The following is a 14,685-nucleotide window of genomic DNA, read 5'->3' on the forward strand; positions in this document are numbered from 1 at the left end:
AGGAAGAAAAGTCGCAATTTTGTGAAAAGGAAAAGCGCTTGTCGACTAATTTTTTAATATTCGAAAACCTACTTTACATTTCCTGGGTACAAAAATATTTGCAGAAACTGAGAATAAGGCAGTGATTTTGATAAGTTTTAACAAAGGGAAAACAAATTGACCAATTTTCCAGCTTAAAAAAAGTTTAATAACTTTAAAAATATTAAAGTTATTTGTCTGTTCTAAAGCCCAGATAATTCGTCAGGGCAATATTATAAATATAGTTTAAAGTTTTCGCATTGATTTAAGTGTACGGCACTTAAACTATAACATTTTATTTGGCGGCAGAGAACTACAGCGTTAGTTATATAGCAATGAATTATAACAGAAACAATTATCTTCTTATGTTCTTTCAATGAAATATTTCAAGATAGAAAAAAGGAATGCTTGAGCAACTGTTTAACAAGGATCTCCAAAGTTTGTTTTGACATTTTTAATATCAATATCCGTAACTGCTTGCTTTTCGTCTTTCGATTCACTGTTAGCTGTTCCCCATGGCTGTAATTCAGCAGATGCGAACATAGCGAATATAACTCCACAAGCTATATAGACAGCAGCAGTTGTGTAAAAGACTTTACTCCAGCTTGCAAGAGTTGCCTAAAATTAAACATCAGACTGACTTGTTAAGTACCTGTTAGAAACTTAGAATAAGTAAAGTAAGATTTCATTATTTCATTTAAAAGCCATTATTTTGAACTTCGGATAATGTGTGTCAGTTGGATCGTTTGATTGGCTTGATTTCTTTTTACATTGAAGTAGGTAATGAAAAATGAATATTATGCAAGTTGGAGCTCTTAAAAACATTTCCACTCTTTTGCAGAAAGTTTCGAAGTTGAATGCCACGCTAATTTTACATGGCTTGCCCGTCTGGCCACAACGGTAAATAACTACAAACTAAATTTGCAAATATTAGACAGATTTTGCTAGTTTTTTAATAGATTTAGCCTGACATATCTGATAAAAGTGGTGAGTTATATTAGCCTACGAATTGTTTAGAAATAGGGGTGGATATAAATCTACTAAATAATCTTTGCCGGTCACCGTTGGCCCCCGTGTCACTACGAACAAACTCAGTGCCGGACACCGATGACCCCCATTCAATATGTAAAGGTGTCTACACACCGAACGCAACAGTGATGCGAAACACGATTTTTCCCCTCTGTTGCTGTGTGTCTGTTGCAAGTGATTGCATGTACCTTCACACCGCATGCGACAACAAACCTGTTTCCTGGCTAGCGTATGCGCACTTTCTTCTGTATCTAGTTTTTGTTCCACAGCTCATTTTATCGTTATTTTTTGTATTTAAAAAATTATTTTATACATATGAATTACTTTTTATATTTATATTATTTTTTATATTTATATTACTTTATGATTTCAGTACAAGATGCTTCATAAATTGTCGAAATAAACTTTGCGTCACATTTTTGCAAATATTGTATCAATAATTTATACGAAATTATTTATTTTTTATAATTTTTGTCTTATAATTTTGTCTACTAATTTTTAATACTTAACTAATCTTTTTATGAGAAAAAAATGCATTTTTTCAGTATAAATTTTTCCGACTATAACACGTATTTTTATTTTGTTAAATAAACTAAATTGCTGGAATACTAAATAATTCAAATTAAAAAAGTTAGGGAAAATGAAAAACAGAAATTATTTTATTATCAAAAGGTCATGTTAGGAAAAAAAATTTTTTTTTTTCAGAACATTGTTGAGAACAATATTTTGAATATTACAAATATATCAAGTTTGCAACTTAACATTTTATATAGACGTGATAAAAATGAATTTATTTCCATATGCAAATGCTTCAATATAGTTTTTTCTTACATTCGCAAGTTGATAGGAATTTATGAGGAATATACTAATAGTAGAAAAGATTTATACTATTAATTTTTCGCAATTAATTCAAAATACTTTTAGAGAATTAATTAAAGAAAAGTACCTATTCAATGCATTTTTCATAATTAACAAAACGCACTAAAATAGCTTAAACCTAAGTGAGATTAGCAGATTAATCCCACTTTAGAATTTAAAAAATTTATCTCAGGAATTTATGAAATTAGAAACACTGTTTCTAAATCAAGACCTATCAATATATATTTTTAATCAATGTTCTTAAAAATTTATATTATTTTATATATATGTAATAAAAATTTCAACGAAGATTTTTATAAATAAGAACATTTAAAGTACATTTTTGTAATAAAAATGTCTTTTAATGTCTTTCAAATATATTCAAATATTTTATCTAAACATAAGTCACTATGCTCTGAATGACGTTAACATTAAAATCATACGTGATTTCATCGTATTTTCCCTTTGAGATTAGAAATATATAGGAATCGGATTGAATCTCTGAGAGTCTGCAACAGCGACGGAAATTGAACTCCATCCAATTCTTGAAACCAGTGCGACGGCAAACGCTGGTTGTTGCAACAGAGGGAGGATGAAAGAAGTGCGCATGCGCGAAGTCATTGCAACATGCGATTTGTTGCTGTTGCAGTCGGTATGGAGACTCCTTTAAAGTGAAGTATAAGTATGTTTCAAGGGGCTTATCTAAAAAAAGCAACGGCACCCCTAGGTTTTTTTGCCTTGTTTTTACCCATGCAGCATAATACGTAATCTAAACGTAGATTTTGAGGAAATTGGTAACGTCAATGCGCTTTATGCGTAAAATTTACGTTGTATTAATGGAATGATATTACGATTGAGATATTCGATTTAAAAAAAAGCTTTGGTATATTTTATGTAATATTAACGGAATGGATTTCACCAACTACCTTTCAGTAAGATTGATTTCGCATAATTTACGAAAGATTGACAAAAGAATATTTACTATTTAGATTTACTAAAACGATTATGTGCATTTTACTTATTATGGACAAAGCAAATTTACTATTAAAATTTTAGTAAATTTCTTTTCGAATTTATTTAGGCAAATTTTGAGTTTCTTGGACAACTACTATTCTGTACAACTTACGTAAATTTTGACGTATTGATGACGTAAATATTATGTAAAAATACTAACTGATTCTTACCTAGTAAAAATGGTTGGTAAAATAGTCTAAAAAAAGAAATTCAACTAAAAGTGAGTTTTTTCTGAAAGCCTACCCGGAAAGAAAGAGTGAGCTATTTCCTGAGGGCACTGCCTTAAAAAGAACGACGTCATTTGAAACAGAAATGATAGCAGTCACCGACACGCCAGCAGAAACCTCAGTAATAGCACTAACCTCCGATCCTGAGATTACAGAGCCTGCTCCTGAAACAGTAGGATGATCCTGTCAACATGGAGACGATTCATGAGCTAGAATAAGAAACCAAACAACAGAAAGAGTTAGAATACGACTTAAAACAGCCTCCGACCAAGAGACACAAAAAGAAAAAGAATCTCACCAGCGAACCAGAAAAGTCGGATGAAGACGCGACTGCAACAACTATACAGCAGGAAGCCATAACTACAGCTTCAGCTACAAATGAGACTGCCTCTGCAATAGCTGGACAGAAAAAATATCTAATGCCTAGTCAAAATTCTCATGTAACGACATAACACCGACGTTACGATTCGAGATATCGAAAAAGACCTACTAGACTTTGGGCTACGACCAATAAGAATCGAGCCAGATGAGAAAAAGGCGTGGCCAAAAGTACAAGCTCCTCCCCTTCCTCCTAGTCATTCTCACAGACACGAGAGATCTTCAACATTGAACAGCTTTAGACTACACCAGTTCGGATAGAAATATTTCTTTTTGACTATCACGAGATTTATTGCTGCAGATGCAAGAAGTTTGGTCTCACACGCAAAAGTCCCGCAATGCCGAGCCAGCCTGCATGAAGTGTGCCGACGCGCATTTTACGTACTTAAGTGCGTCGTACGCACTTATGTTCTTCTAGCAAAAAGAAAAAGAAATGTAATCCCACCAACGAACCAGAAAAGACAGATAAAGCAGGGCTTGAAAAAACTCAGAAATTTTACCCGTCCCCGAGGACGGCTTGTCCAACAATGTACCCGTCCTCCTTTGAAACTAACCCGTCGCTTCTAAATAAATAAAAATATTATTTTTTCTTATTTGATACAAATTACACAATAAATTAGAAGCTACTAGGATTATATTATGCAGTAATAAAGGAAATACTAGGTTACTAATAGTAAAACCTAGTATTTCTTTTATGAAATAATTTATTTCTTTTATGAAATAATTTAAATGACAAAGGTCAAGTTATCTGGAATGTCAATTTTTCCGAGGGTACTGCGTTTTTTAAATGAATCAAATATGACGTTTGCTAGTTCCACAATCAAGCCTATGATTTAAAGAGGTTTCTGCACAGAAATCTGAAAGGGGTTTTCCATTCAGGTGGATGTTCATAATTGCGTTTAACGCTTACGTAATGTGTTTTTTTGTAAGTTCATTGCCGAAAAGTCCATTTCAGCTGCTGCAGTACTCCCAGCCGGAAAAAAACATCAATCCACCATGCGCAGCATGTTGCTGTACGGGATTTCTAGATTCGAGAGTCATTTTAGAAGTGAGGCGCTGGACTCTTGTAAGATAACAAAAATTGAAAGTGTATCACGAACATTAACGGGAAAATGGCCGTCCGCGCGGACGTCTGATTCGAGAAATTCGTTGTCCGCGGGAAATTTTTGACCGCCGAGGACGGGCGGACGGGCTGTTTTTCGAGCCCTGAGATAAAGACTCCTCTACAGCAACTATACAGCGAGAAGCCAAAACTACAGCTGCGGCTACGGATAAGACTTTCCCAACTTTTTTTTTTTAAAAAGAAATATTTTCCACTGTAACGAAATTTAACAGTAGGTTCCTCAATACCGGGAAAAAATAGATGAGTGGTAGCTAAGTGTTTTCAAGTCTGCTGAAAAATGTTTATATTTATATTTCATTTGTGAACTACGAACTTATTAACGAGTTATTTTCTGTGCCCATATATATTTCCCTTAAATTAAATATTTATTGATAGCTTAAAACACCTAGATATCTATAATCTTCCCTACCACTTTTGAAAACTCTCCAGATCGTCAGTTTAAGTTGTTTTTAGATTAGTATTTTTCATTTTAAATAATTCCTCCATCACTGCTCATCAAAAATTTTAAGTATCAGATGAAATGTAACTTTATGGTAGTTATGTGGTGGTGACATTTTTAAAAAGTGGGCGTAATTATCCTCATTCAACAAGTTTCACTATTTAATTCGCTACCAATTTATGAAATTTTTGTAGATAACGGAAAAGTTGGCATCCCTGTAATCAACTTTTCAGAGCTTTATTATTATTATATATACAGCGGCCTAGGCCAATAGGCCCATACGCCAAATACAATGAATCATTTAAAAGGTCAACAGACCCTTATATAAATAAAATACAAAAATTATCTGTATATATACAATACAAAACTCATTAACCCTCATATAAATAGAATACAAAAATTATATATATATATAATACAAAAATTGTGAACCCTGAGACAACCAGTAAAAACTGAGTGAGCTGTGAGCCAGAGCTGGTGGAACCCTTAATACAAGACAAAAAATCTAACAATTCACCAAAAACAGCCGTAAATACAGCTCATAAAACCGCCAAAAGGTGAAAGGATAAAATGACATAAATGAATATAGTGCTAAAATTGAAAAGTTAAAACTAAGACAAAATCACAGATGTATACACTTGCCAATAGGGCATTGAAAGGATCCAGCCAATCAAGCCAGCTTGAATCCTGCTGGTGGAACCAAAATAGTGAGGGTGAAGTAGTAACAGGTAGTTAAAATGAAGAACAACAAGTAAAGCAGAGTAAATTCAATTGAAGTACAAAAAAACAGAGGACAAAATACCAATAGATACCAAAAGGTAAGAGTTAAAAGGGGTGTATAACAATCTAAAAACCATGTATAAAATACAATCGCAATGTAAAATACCAAATGTATTAAAATCCAAAGGTTGTAAACAAACCTAAAGCATGTATAAAATGCAAAGTCAAGTTAAAAGTCAAATTAAAACACTAAAATGGCAATGTGGTCCAAAAAAAAAGTTTTGGCAAGGTGGTTAGATTAAGCAGGTTAAAATTTTAGTTATTGTCAATTTTGTTTATTAATTCCATTTGTTCCTCAAGAGTAGTTTTAATGATAATCTTGATAATTTCTCTACAAACCTTGTCTGCAAAAATTTGTTGGTCTGTTTTTTGGAAGAAATAATTTTTTCGGAGTGTTCGGTACCGATCACAATAATATAAAAGATGCTCTATGGTTTGTCTTTGGTTACAGTTAGAGCAAGTATCTGATTTATTAAAAAATTTGTTTTGGTGTACTCCGAACACTCCGTGCCCCGTTAGAAATTGGTTAAAATAGAAATTAGTTTGCAACCTTGTAGTTGACGGGGTCTTAATGAATTTAAATGTATGCCTGCCTTTCTCAGAATTTTCCCAATTGGTTTTCCACCTTGCCATTAAATATTGTTTGATTTCGGTTTTAGCTTGTTTGGGGGTCTTCAGAACCTGGAGATCCACACTGTCAGAACCAATGGCATCCTTTGCTGCCCTGTCTGCCTCCTCATTGCCCTGGATCCCCACATGTGCTTTTACCCAGTTCAAAATAGTGTTCTTATTCCAAATTTTTTTGATCTCTTCTATGAGTTTGGAACTGGGTTCTGGGTCAGCTTCATTATCAGAGCTTTATTATCAGGTCTGTCAATAACTACGTCCTTTGAAAATATTTCATAGAGTGATACACATTAGGAAACTAAATCTTTCACAATTATTGGTAGTAATCTTACCAGCTTATTAACAGCCTCACCTCGAGCAATTTTGCGCTTAAGTGACTTTGAATATGACCTTTTAAATCATTTATATTTAGTGGTATGGAAAATAACTTTAAGCGGATAAAAAAAATATTAAAACATTAACTATCACCAGAATATATTTTTACAAAAAGCATGGAAAATTGGCAGCCCTGGCTTTACTTACGCTATTCGAAGTCAAAATTCCTACAGTCATTGGAGCTAAGACACCAGAAATATTGGCAATCGAGTTTGTTACGCCATACAATGTTCCTGAAATATCAAACAAAAAGGTAAATATATAAACCTGAGTGCTTAAACGTAATGAAAGCTAAGGAAAATGTTTTTAATAGTTGAATGCAGCAATCAGCTACTAAAATTCTTTAGGAGAAAAACGTATTAATGTTTAACTCGTTTTCTACCAACCTCCATTTCAGAGAACGTTTTTCTTTTTTTTTTTCAAAACAGAAGAAGGTGGTACAAGAATTGCTCCGTAATTATGACTCGGTTTAAAAAAAAAACAAGATATTTATTCTAGCGCAATTTGTATTATCTAGCTTTATAAATGTTATATCTAAATACAGAGATATTACGAGCACCCTATAATGTAAATAGTTGTCGAAAATCAATTCATTTTTATTTTTCTAATCTATTCAGTAATTCAATACTGTCTACCACCATAACTTACGGTGCAAAATATTCATATTTTAAATAATATATAAATAATTATATATTTAACCCTTGTATATATTTAACTCAGACTACGTACCTTTACGTTTATTTTGTGATAATTCATGCCTTTTACCTTTATCCACTCCAAAATCGAGTATCTTTTTCTGGCCTTTAAAAGGGCCTATTATATGTTCTCGCAAGCTCGTTTTCCGTTGTATATATTATTGTATTCTTAACCAGTGTTTATATCACAATCTTGTTTATCGTGTATTTTAACTAACTTAGACTGCGTTCTATTACGCTCAACCCATTGCTTAATCATTGTTCTATTCAACACGTATACGCTCGCGTAACCTCTCTAACCCCTTTCCTCCCTTATTCAACATTCAATCTTAGATGAAGGTGTAGATAGCCCTATGGGCTAGGAACACCGTAAGACATAGTTTATATCGGTATATCGTTAAATAATAAAATACTAAACTGAAAGTAATATGCTAGAAAATATTTGCTAATTTCAATATTTTTTAATAGATTTTCGCTTACGATCATCAATTTTTACAATCTTAGTCTACTGTATTATCCTGTATTTGTATTAAAATAACTGAAGTTAAAAAGTTTGCCAAATTTTATCATTTGAAATATGTATTTGCAGCATTATCAAACTTATGGGAAAGACAAGCCTTTTGATTTAATATTGAAAGCAATCACGGAGTTATGAAAGACAAAAACTAAAAGCGAATAATTCTAGCTTGGCGTTATTCTTGGCGTCGTTTTAACATTAGTCGTCTTGGAAATCAAGTAGGTAGTAACCTATAGTCTTCGGTCTAACATAAGTGCAGATTTACTCAATAACTCCTGAAAGAAAGAATGATTCAGATCGGGTTACCATAATCAAGAAATTAAATCCTTTAGTAGTCCAAGCGTAATGACATCTTTCGTTACTGTGCAGCTCAATAACATAGTGTCATCTTTCTTAATTTTCATTCAGTGCGCAGTTTATGTTCGTTACGTCGGACTGCTAAATTGATCCGTGCTAAGGCATTCTTTCTTCTAGGAGGTGTTGATTTGCCTAGACGTGCATACAATCCCATACCATACATATATACAAGTATTCTCAAATAGTAGTACGCCTTGGGATTTTATATTACTCTTATATTCTATAATATCCTGACAACGGTTACTACAAGTCGCACAACTACTACTGAATTCGCGCAGTTTTAGAGAGTAGTCTTACCAGTTGTAGCATAGATTGTGTATAAATATTTTAATAATTTTGATTTAATAAAAATTTCCCAGCCATTATTTTCACCACTATCTATAAGAAATCAAATTATATATATAAATGTTCTAATCATAATCAATTGGTTTTGTTTGAAAGGTTTTTTGCATAAAATAAATGCGGCGCTCGTTATGGGAGAGGCTGCAGAGTTACTATCAAAATACGGGCTCGAAAATCCCCGACGGACAATGAATTCCTTGAATCCGACGTCCGCGTGGACGGCTATTTTCCCGTTAATTTTCGTGATACATTTTCAATTTTTGTAATCTTGCAAGAGTCTAGAGTAGCGCCTCACTTCTAAAATGACCCTCTAATCTAGAAATCCTGTTAATTCCTTCGTCAGACCAAATGCAGCAAAATGACCCACAATACAGCAACATGGTGGAATTGATGTTTTCTTCGTCTGGGAGGACTGCAGCGGTTGAAAGGGGGCTTTTCAGCGAAAGGGGGCTTAAACAAGAAGCGCTAAATTCAATTATGAACATCTACCTAAATGGAAAACCCCTTTCAGATTTCTGTGCAGAAACCTCTGTAAATCATTGGCTTGTATGTGGTACTGGCAAACGTCATATTTGATTCATTTAAAAAACGCAGTACCCTCGGAAAAATTGACATTCCAGATAACTTGACCTTTGTCATTTAAATTATTTCATAAAAGAAATACTAGGTTACTATTGATAACCTAGTATTCCTTTTATTACTGTATAATGTAATCTTAGTATTTGTAATCCTAGTAACTACTAATTCATTGTGCAATTTATATAAATGTTTGTAATAAATAAGAGAAAATTATATTTTTATTTATTTAGAAGCTACGGGTTAGTTTCAATGGAGGACGGGTACATTGTTGGACAAGCCGTCCTCGGGGACGGGTAAAATTTCTGAGTTTTTTCGAGCCCTGATCAAAATAATTCCCTCGAAGTGGAGGAAGTAGTTATACGTCCAATTATTAAATCAGGGAAGTTAAAATGTTTGCCTAATTGCATCCTTTCTGTGATACTTTTCCCCCATTGGCAGTAAAATGGAATTTATATTACAATTTTAGGCAGTTGCATACGTTATAATTTGAGAACGCTTACTAGTAGATAACGTCGGTAATGCATATTATTATATAAGCTTAATTTTTTTAAAAATAGCGGTGGTCATAGCGGTTACAAATGAAATTTATAAATGCAAGGAACGTATGGAAAGCATACATTTTACTACCACTTTAAATCTATTATATATAATTCTCTTACGTGGCTCCCAAATTTTGGCTGTATTTTTTTTCCGACGGTGGCAACGTTTGCTTTGTTTTGTTTACGTTTTGAAAACACCAAAGCATTCTGCCTTTTAATGATGTGTTTCTGATCTAATATATAGAATTCTCTTACGTGGCTCCCAAATTTTGGCTGAAGTACTTTGTACAACTAAATAAGATTCTTTTCACAACACTTAAATATTTACTTTATTTTCTTCATTTATAGAGAAAACAGTCGGCAAAGAATTCTGTTAGGTTAAAAAACATTTCGCTAAAGAAATAACGAATTCTAAAAGAAATAAAAATAAACAACTTATAAAATAAAAATGCCGTTGCCAGCCGTAGAATTTTTTGAAAGTTAACTTAGCAACATAAATCAAAATGACTTAGAAGAGCAACTAGATCAAAATTATGATAGCTGAGTGCTTGACGTAACAAATCCTTCAATTCTATAAGTGTTGTATCGCCAAATACCCAAATTAACAATTGAGTTTTTAAAGAAATTCTACAAATAGTTTTAAATAAACAACCTACTTCTACAACTGCTTCTTGAAGAACTTGGCTCATTGATTAAAAATATTGTTTTAATTTTACAGTACTACCTTTACTTCTACTTTCATTATTGCTATGACCCTCTTTCATTACATTTTACAACTTCATACTAAATTTGAGGACTTTAAGTTGTTTTGTGGTTGAATACTGACATTTAGAAACGTGTACAAAAAAAAATAATATTTAGAGGTTAAGAGTTGCCTCAGAAAAATTCGAATTGTTCACATTGAATTTAACAATGGAAACAATCGTTTTTGTGAAAAATTGAATTGTATTGTTAACATCAAAACTAAAAATATTGTGCTTCAACTTAACAATACTACCTTAATTTATAGTTTAGAATTGCCTCGGAGAAATTTGAATTGTTAGCAATGACTTAAACAAAAAGTTTTATTTTAACTGACAAATACTATATTATAATTTTAACTTTTTCTATGACTATACTCCTTTTCTTTGTTTTTTTATACATTTTATATTTTTGTGATAGAATAAAAAACTTATAGTTGTTCTGCTTCGGAACACAGATGAAAACACAAAATGATGGGCTTCATCAACAATCAAAAATATATACATTTATTTTACAAATTCCATATTATTAGGGTGGCGCCCTTCAGAGAATTAAAAATACAAAATTATCTTCATCAAAGCTGATGCTTTACATCCGTTGTTTAGTGGCAGACTACTATTTCATATTGTTTTGCAACACATGGTTTTAGCCCTCTGTTTGGAAAGACTTTAAAACAAAACTTACAACAGTTACTTCTCTCAACAACTGAAATTTAGTGTGTTTAGAATAGTGTGATTAAGAAAAATATGTGAACTTTTAGCAATTTCAAATTAATATTGAAATGTACAGGTTTAGAATTTTCTACAGTGAAAAGTTTTCGGAACTTCAGTATTCAAAAAAGTATACAAAAACTAGACGTTAAGAACGTATCCAATGAGCGAGCAAAGCGAGCATTGGACTGCGAAGCAATCCGAAATGAACTGCGAAAGCAGTTCCGGGGTTGGCGAGCGCCAGCGAGCAGGGGGCGAAGCCTCCTAGTATAGAAATAAAATTATACGCTAAATGCGTAAAAGTTGGCAGATATGCATTTGTATACTTTCAGGGATGTCACCTGCTTTCTGATTTCGGCAGAATATTTAGAAACGTGGTAAAGAAATAAAAACTGGTGTTACGTAAAATAAAAATATGTATTATAATTTAAAAAAAAAACAGCAATTGTTCCGATTGTTAGAATTCCACCCTAACAAACCCTACCGCTAACATTATAACGCCTACAAAGCGTAGGAAGTAGTAAAAATTTATTCGAATAGCAATTTCTTAAATTTTTATTTACCTGCAAAATCAGGACACATATCCATGTGTGTAACGTTATAACCTGAATAAGCAAAACCACTCAAAGCCATTGCGATACAAAGTAAGGCTATAATTAGCTCGGCTCGGCACCCAGCAAAATTAACTGCTATCAAAGCAAGTCCTGGACCAAATGTACCTAAAACAAATTAGAAATTAGTCTAGTCTAGTAGTGTACTGCAACTGGACTCCTATCCCATAAGTCATGAATTTGTTTTAACACTGTGAGGTCAGCTGTCCGCGTAGTTGCTGGATAAGTAGTTCGAGCACTTTGTCGAAGAAATCAAAATAAATGGAAATATTAACATGTTGAATGTCATGGGGGACATAGGTCACCGGCGCTGAGTTTGTTCGCAGCTTCACGGTGGTCACCGGTGACTGGCGAAGCCAAGATTATAAGAAACACATAATTCGAGTAAATTTTCCATTTTTTTAATATTATTATCGTTACTAAAATGGATTGAAGAAAGTAATGCAATATAGAAAACACAAAAATAGTTTTATTTATCTACATAGCGATGTCAACTTGCTCTGGACATTGAATAAATACCTTCAAGTGGTAGTTTATTAATTGTGATTCTTGGTTTAATAAATTCAATTTAGTAGATTTTTATCCACCACTATTCGTCGGCAATTCGTATTAGTGAATAATTCACCACTTCTTTCAGATATGTCATGCTAAACCTCTTAAAAAATTAGCAAAATCAGTCAGATAGTTTCAAATTTAGTTTGTAGTTATTAACTGTGTGGCCAGACGAGCAAGCCAAGTAAAATTAGCTTGGCACTCAACGTGTTAACCCTTTGACGGTTATGAACGAGTTAGGCTCGGAATCGAATCGTGTTTCACAATGCGCGCAAACGAGTTCCGCTCGGGAGCAAGATTTCAACCGTAATGGTTAGTAACGAGCACTACTCGCGTAGTGAAATTTTTCCCCAATGCACACTGACGAGCTGAGCTTGTTCGCCATTATTATTCTGCATTGACTATGTTAAAAACGAATCCTACTCGCGAAGCGTAGTTAGTTTTACTGCCTACAGATGGCAGTACGGGTTTCATGAATTTCTTTTCATAATAAAGGGGAATATATTTTTTTACCTTGTTCTTTTTATTCGTATTTTGGCGCGTTTTTTAGGTTGCTGGTAAAGTGAAATGACTGAAAAGCGAAAGTTAGATAATTATGATTGTGATATAGAAAGCTTATTAAGTTTTGAGTCCGATGAAGACTTTGTTCAGAGTGTTTAGGTAATTACTGTATTTAAATGCTTCATAAAGTTTTACATTAGTTGTATTTATTTAGTCCTTTCGATTTAATATTTGTCTTATATTTATAATTAACTATTATTTATATAATTGATTATAATCATTTATAATTTACTATTAATAATTATCTTTTATTATTTTAAAGTTCATAAAAACTGTTATTTATGTACTACAAAAATTTTTCAAAACGCTTGAGACGAGCTATCTATGGCATTGACAGAGATGCCAACTTTCTCCGCTTTGTAAAATAGTATTTTCTAGTAGTAGCGAAATTCAAGTTACTTTCAGTTCAGTATTTTTCCTTTTAAGTGATTTTTTCACCACTAAATATCAAAAATTATAAGTATCATATAAAATGCAACGTTAAAGCAACAATCAACAGGTTACTCTATTAAAAAGTAGGCGTAACTGTCCTTCTTCAACGAATTTTACTACATAATTTGCTACCACTTTATTATAACTATTCCAGAAAGCGGAGCAGTTGGCATCGCCAGAGAAGGGTGACATTTTCGGAAGAACGGCGGGGAAAAGCAGCTGCCACTTTCGACTACTGTTTGCTCGTAATACTGTTCATTTCCCTAACCGTCAAAGGGTTAAGAAGCAGCTAGCTCAAAAACTTAAGTTGGCTGGCTTTTGAGGAGGATGAGGTTCATGTGCTTTACTCGAGGAAATAATATAAGTAAAAAGGTATAGCAATTTGCTCAAAATGTTAGTTTTTTGTTTGCAGATGAGAATAAAGTATCAGCATGGGGGAGCGTATTGTTTTCTTTTTTGCAGGTTGAACACTCGAATTATTATTTTTTTTTTTTGTAGAATTGGAGTTTAGATCTGAAGGTGAAATCGCTGTTGAGGCTGCGATAAGGTTTGAAGTTGATGTGATTTGTTGAGGTTGATGAGTTTTATCAGATTGATGAAATTGAGGAGTCGAAATTGAAATGTTCTGCTATTGGTCTGTAATTTTCAAAGTTGAATATATCATTGAAGTTTGCTGTACTGCATTTTGTAGCTTTATCAAAGAAATCTGCATTTAATTTATATTATACTGTGACACAGTTTGTATTTTCAAGTATTTATGAATGTTTGCATATTCAGGATGGACCATCTGTTACATGTGATTTTTCTTGTTTTGGCATGCGGTTAATTTTTTCATAAGATGCTGTGAAATTGTAGATCACGCTGATAAGGCATAAGAAAGTATCGGTCGAATTAGCAATTAGTATATTAAAAGCAGAAATGCTACAGGCTACAAAAAATATTAAAAGTGGGGATTAATTAACAGCAAAAATTCTATTAAACGAGATAGCAACTTTTTCTAGCTTATCTAGTTTACAACTGAAATTTAGTGCAAAGAATGTTTAATATGAATGATTTGCAGTATAAGCCATTTGCAGTATAAGCCATGTTGGATTGATTAATTAAATAAATAAAGATGAATTGAGTTTCTACTCATTCTAACGTTTTCAGTCGCCTGCAACATCTCTGTGAAGGGAATACAA

The 14,685-nt window shown here is 32.9% G+C and overlaps 1 protein-coding gene across 2 annotated transcripts in view; it reads right to left on the reverse strand.

Moving 5' to 3' along the window:
• Positions 1 to 293: 293 nt before the first annotated feature.
• The window catches only part of LOC107446148 (putative inorganic phosphate cotransporter), a 52,393-nt gene continuing 38,001 nt past the window's right edge, over positions 294 to 14,685 (reverse strand). Inside the window, exons 8-11 of one of the 2 annotated variants that reach the window (XM_071186155.2) lie at positions 11,912 to 12,067; positions 7,016 to 7,101; positions 3,282 to 3,355; positions 519 to 636 (exon numbers count right to left, since the gene is read on the reverse strand). In XM_071186155.2, coding sequence (XP_071042256.2) covers positions 3,296 to 3,355; positions 7,016 to 7,101; positions 11,912 to 12,067 — 302 coding nt within the window. In that variant the 3' untranslated portion in view covers positions 519 to 636; positions 3,282 to 3,295. Of the gene's footprint in view, positions 637 to 3,281; positions 3,356 to 7,015; positions 7,102 to 11,911; positions 12,068 to 14,685 lie in introns of both variants that reach the window. The other variant, XM_071186154.2, reaches the window with a different exon arrangement.

The sequence above is a fragment of the Parasteatoda tepidariorum genome, chromosome 4 (assembly GCF_982258835.1).
Source record: "Parasteatoda tepidariorum strain Cologne lab strain chromosome 4, Ptep-v5.0, whole genome shotgun sequence".
Taxonomy (NCBI): Eukaryota; Metazoa; Arthropoda; class Arachnida; order Araneae; family Theridiidae; genus Parasteatoda; species Parasteatoda tepidariorum.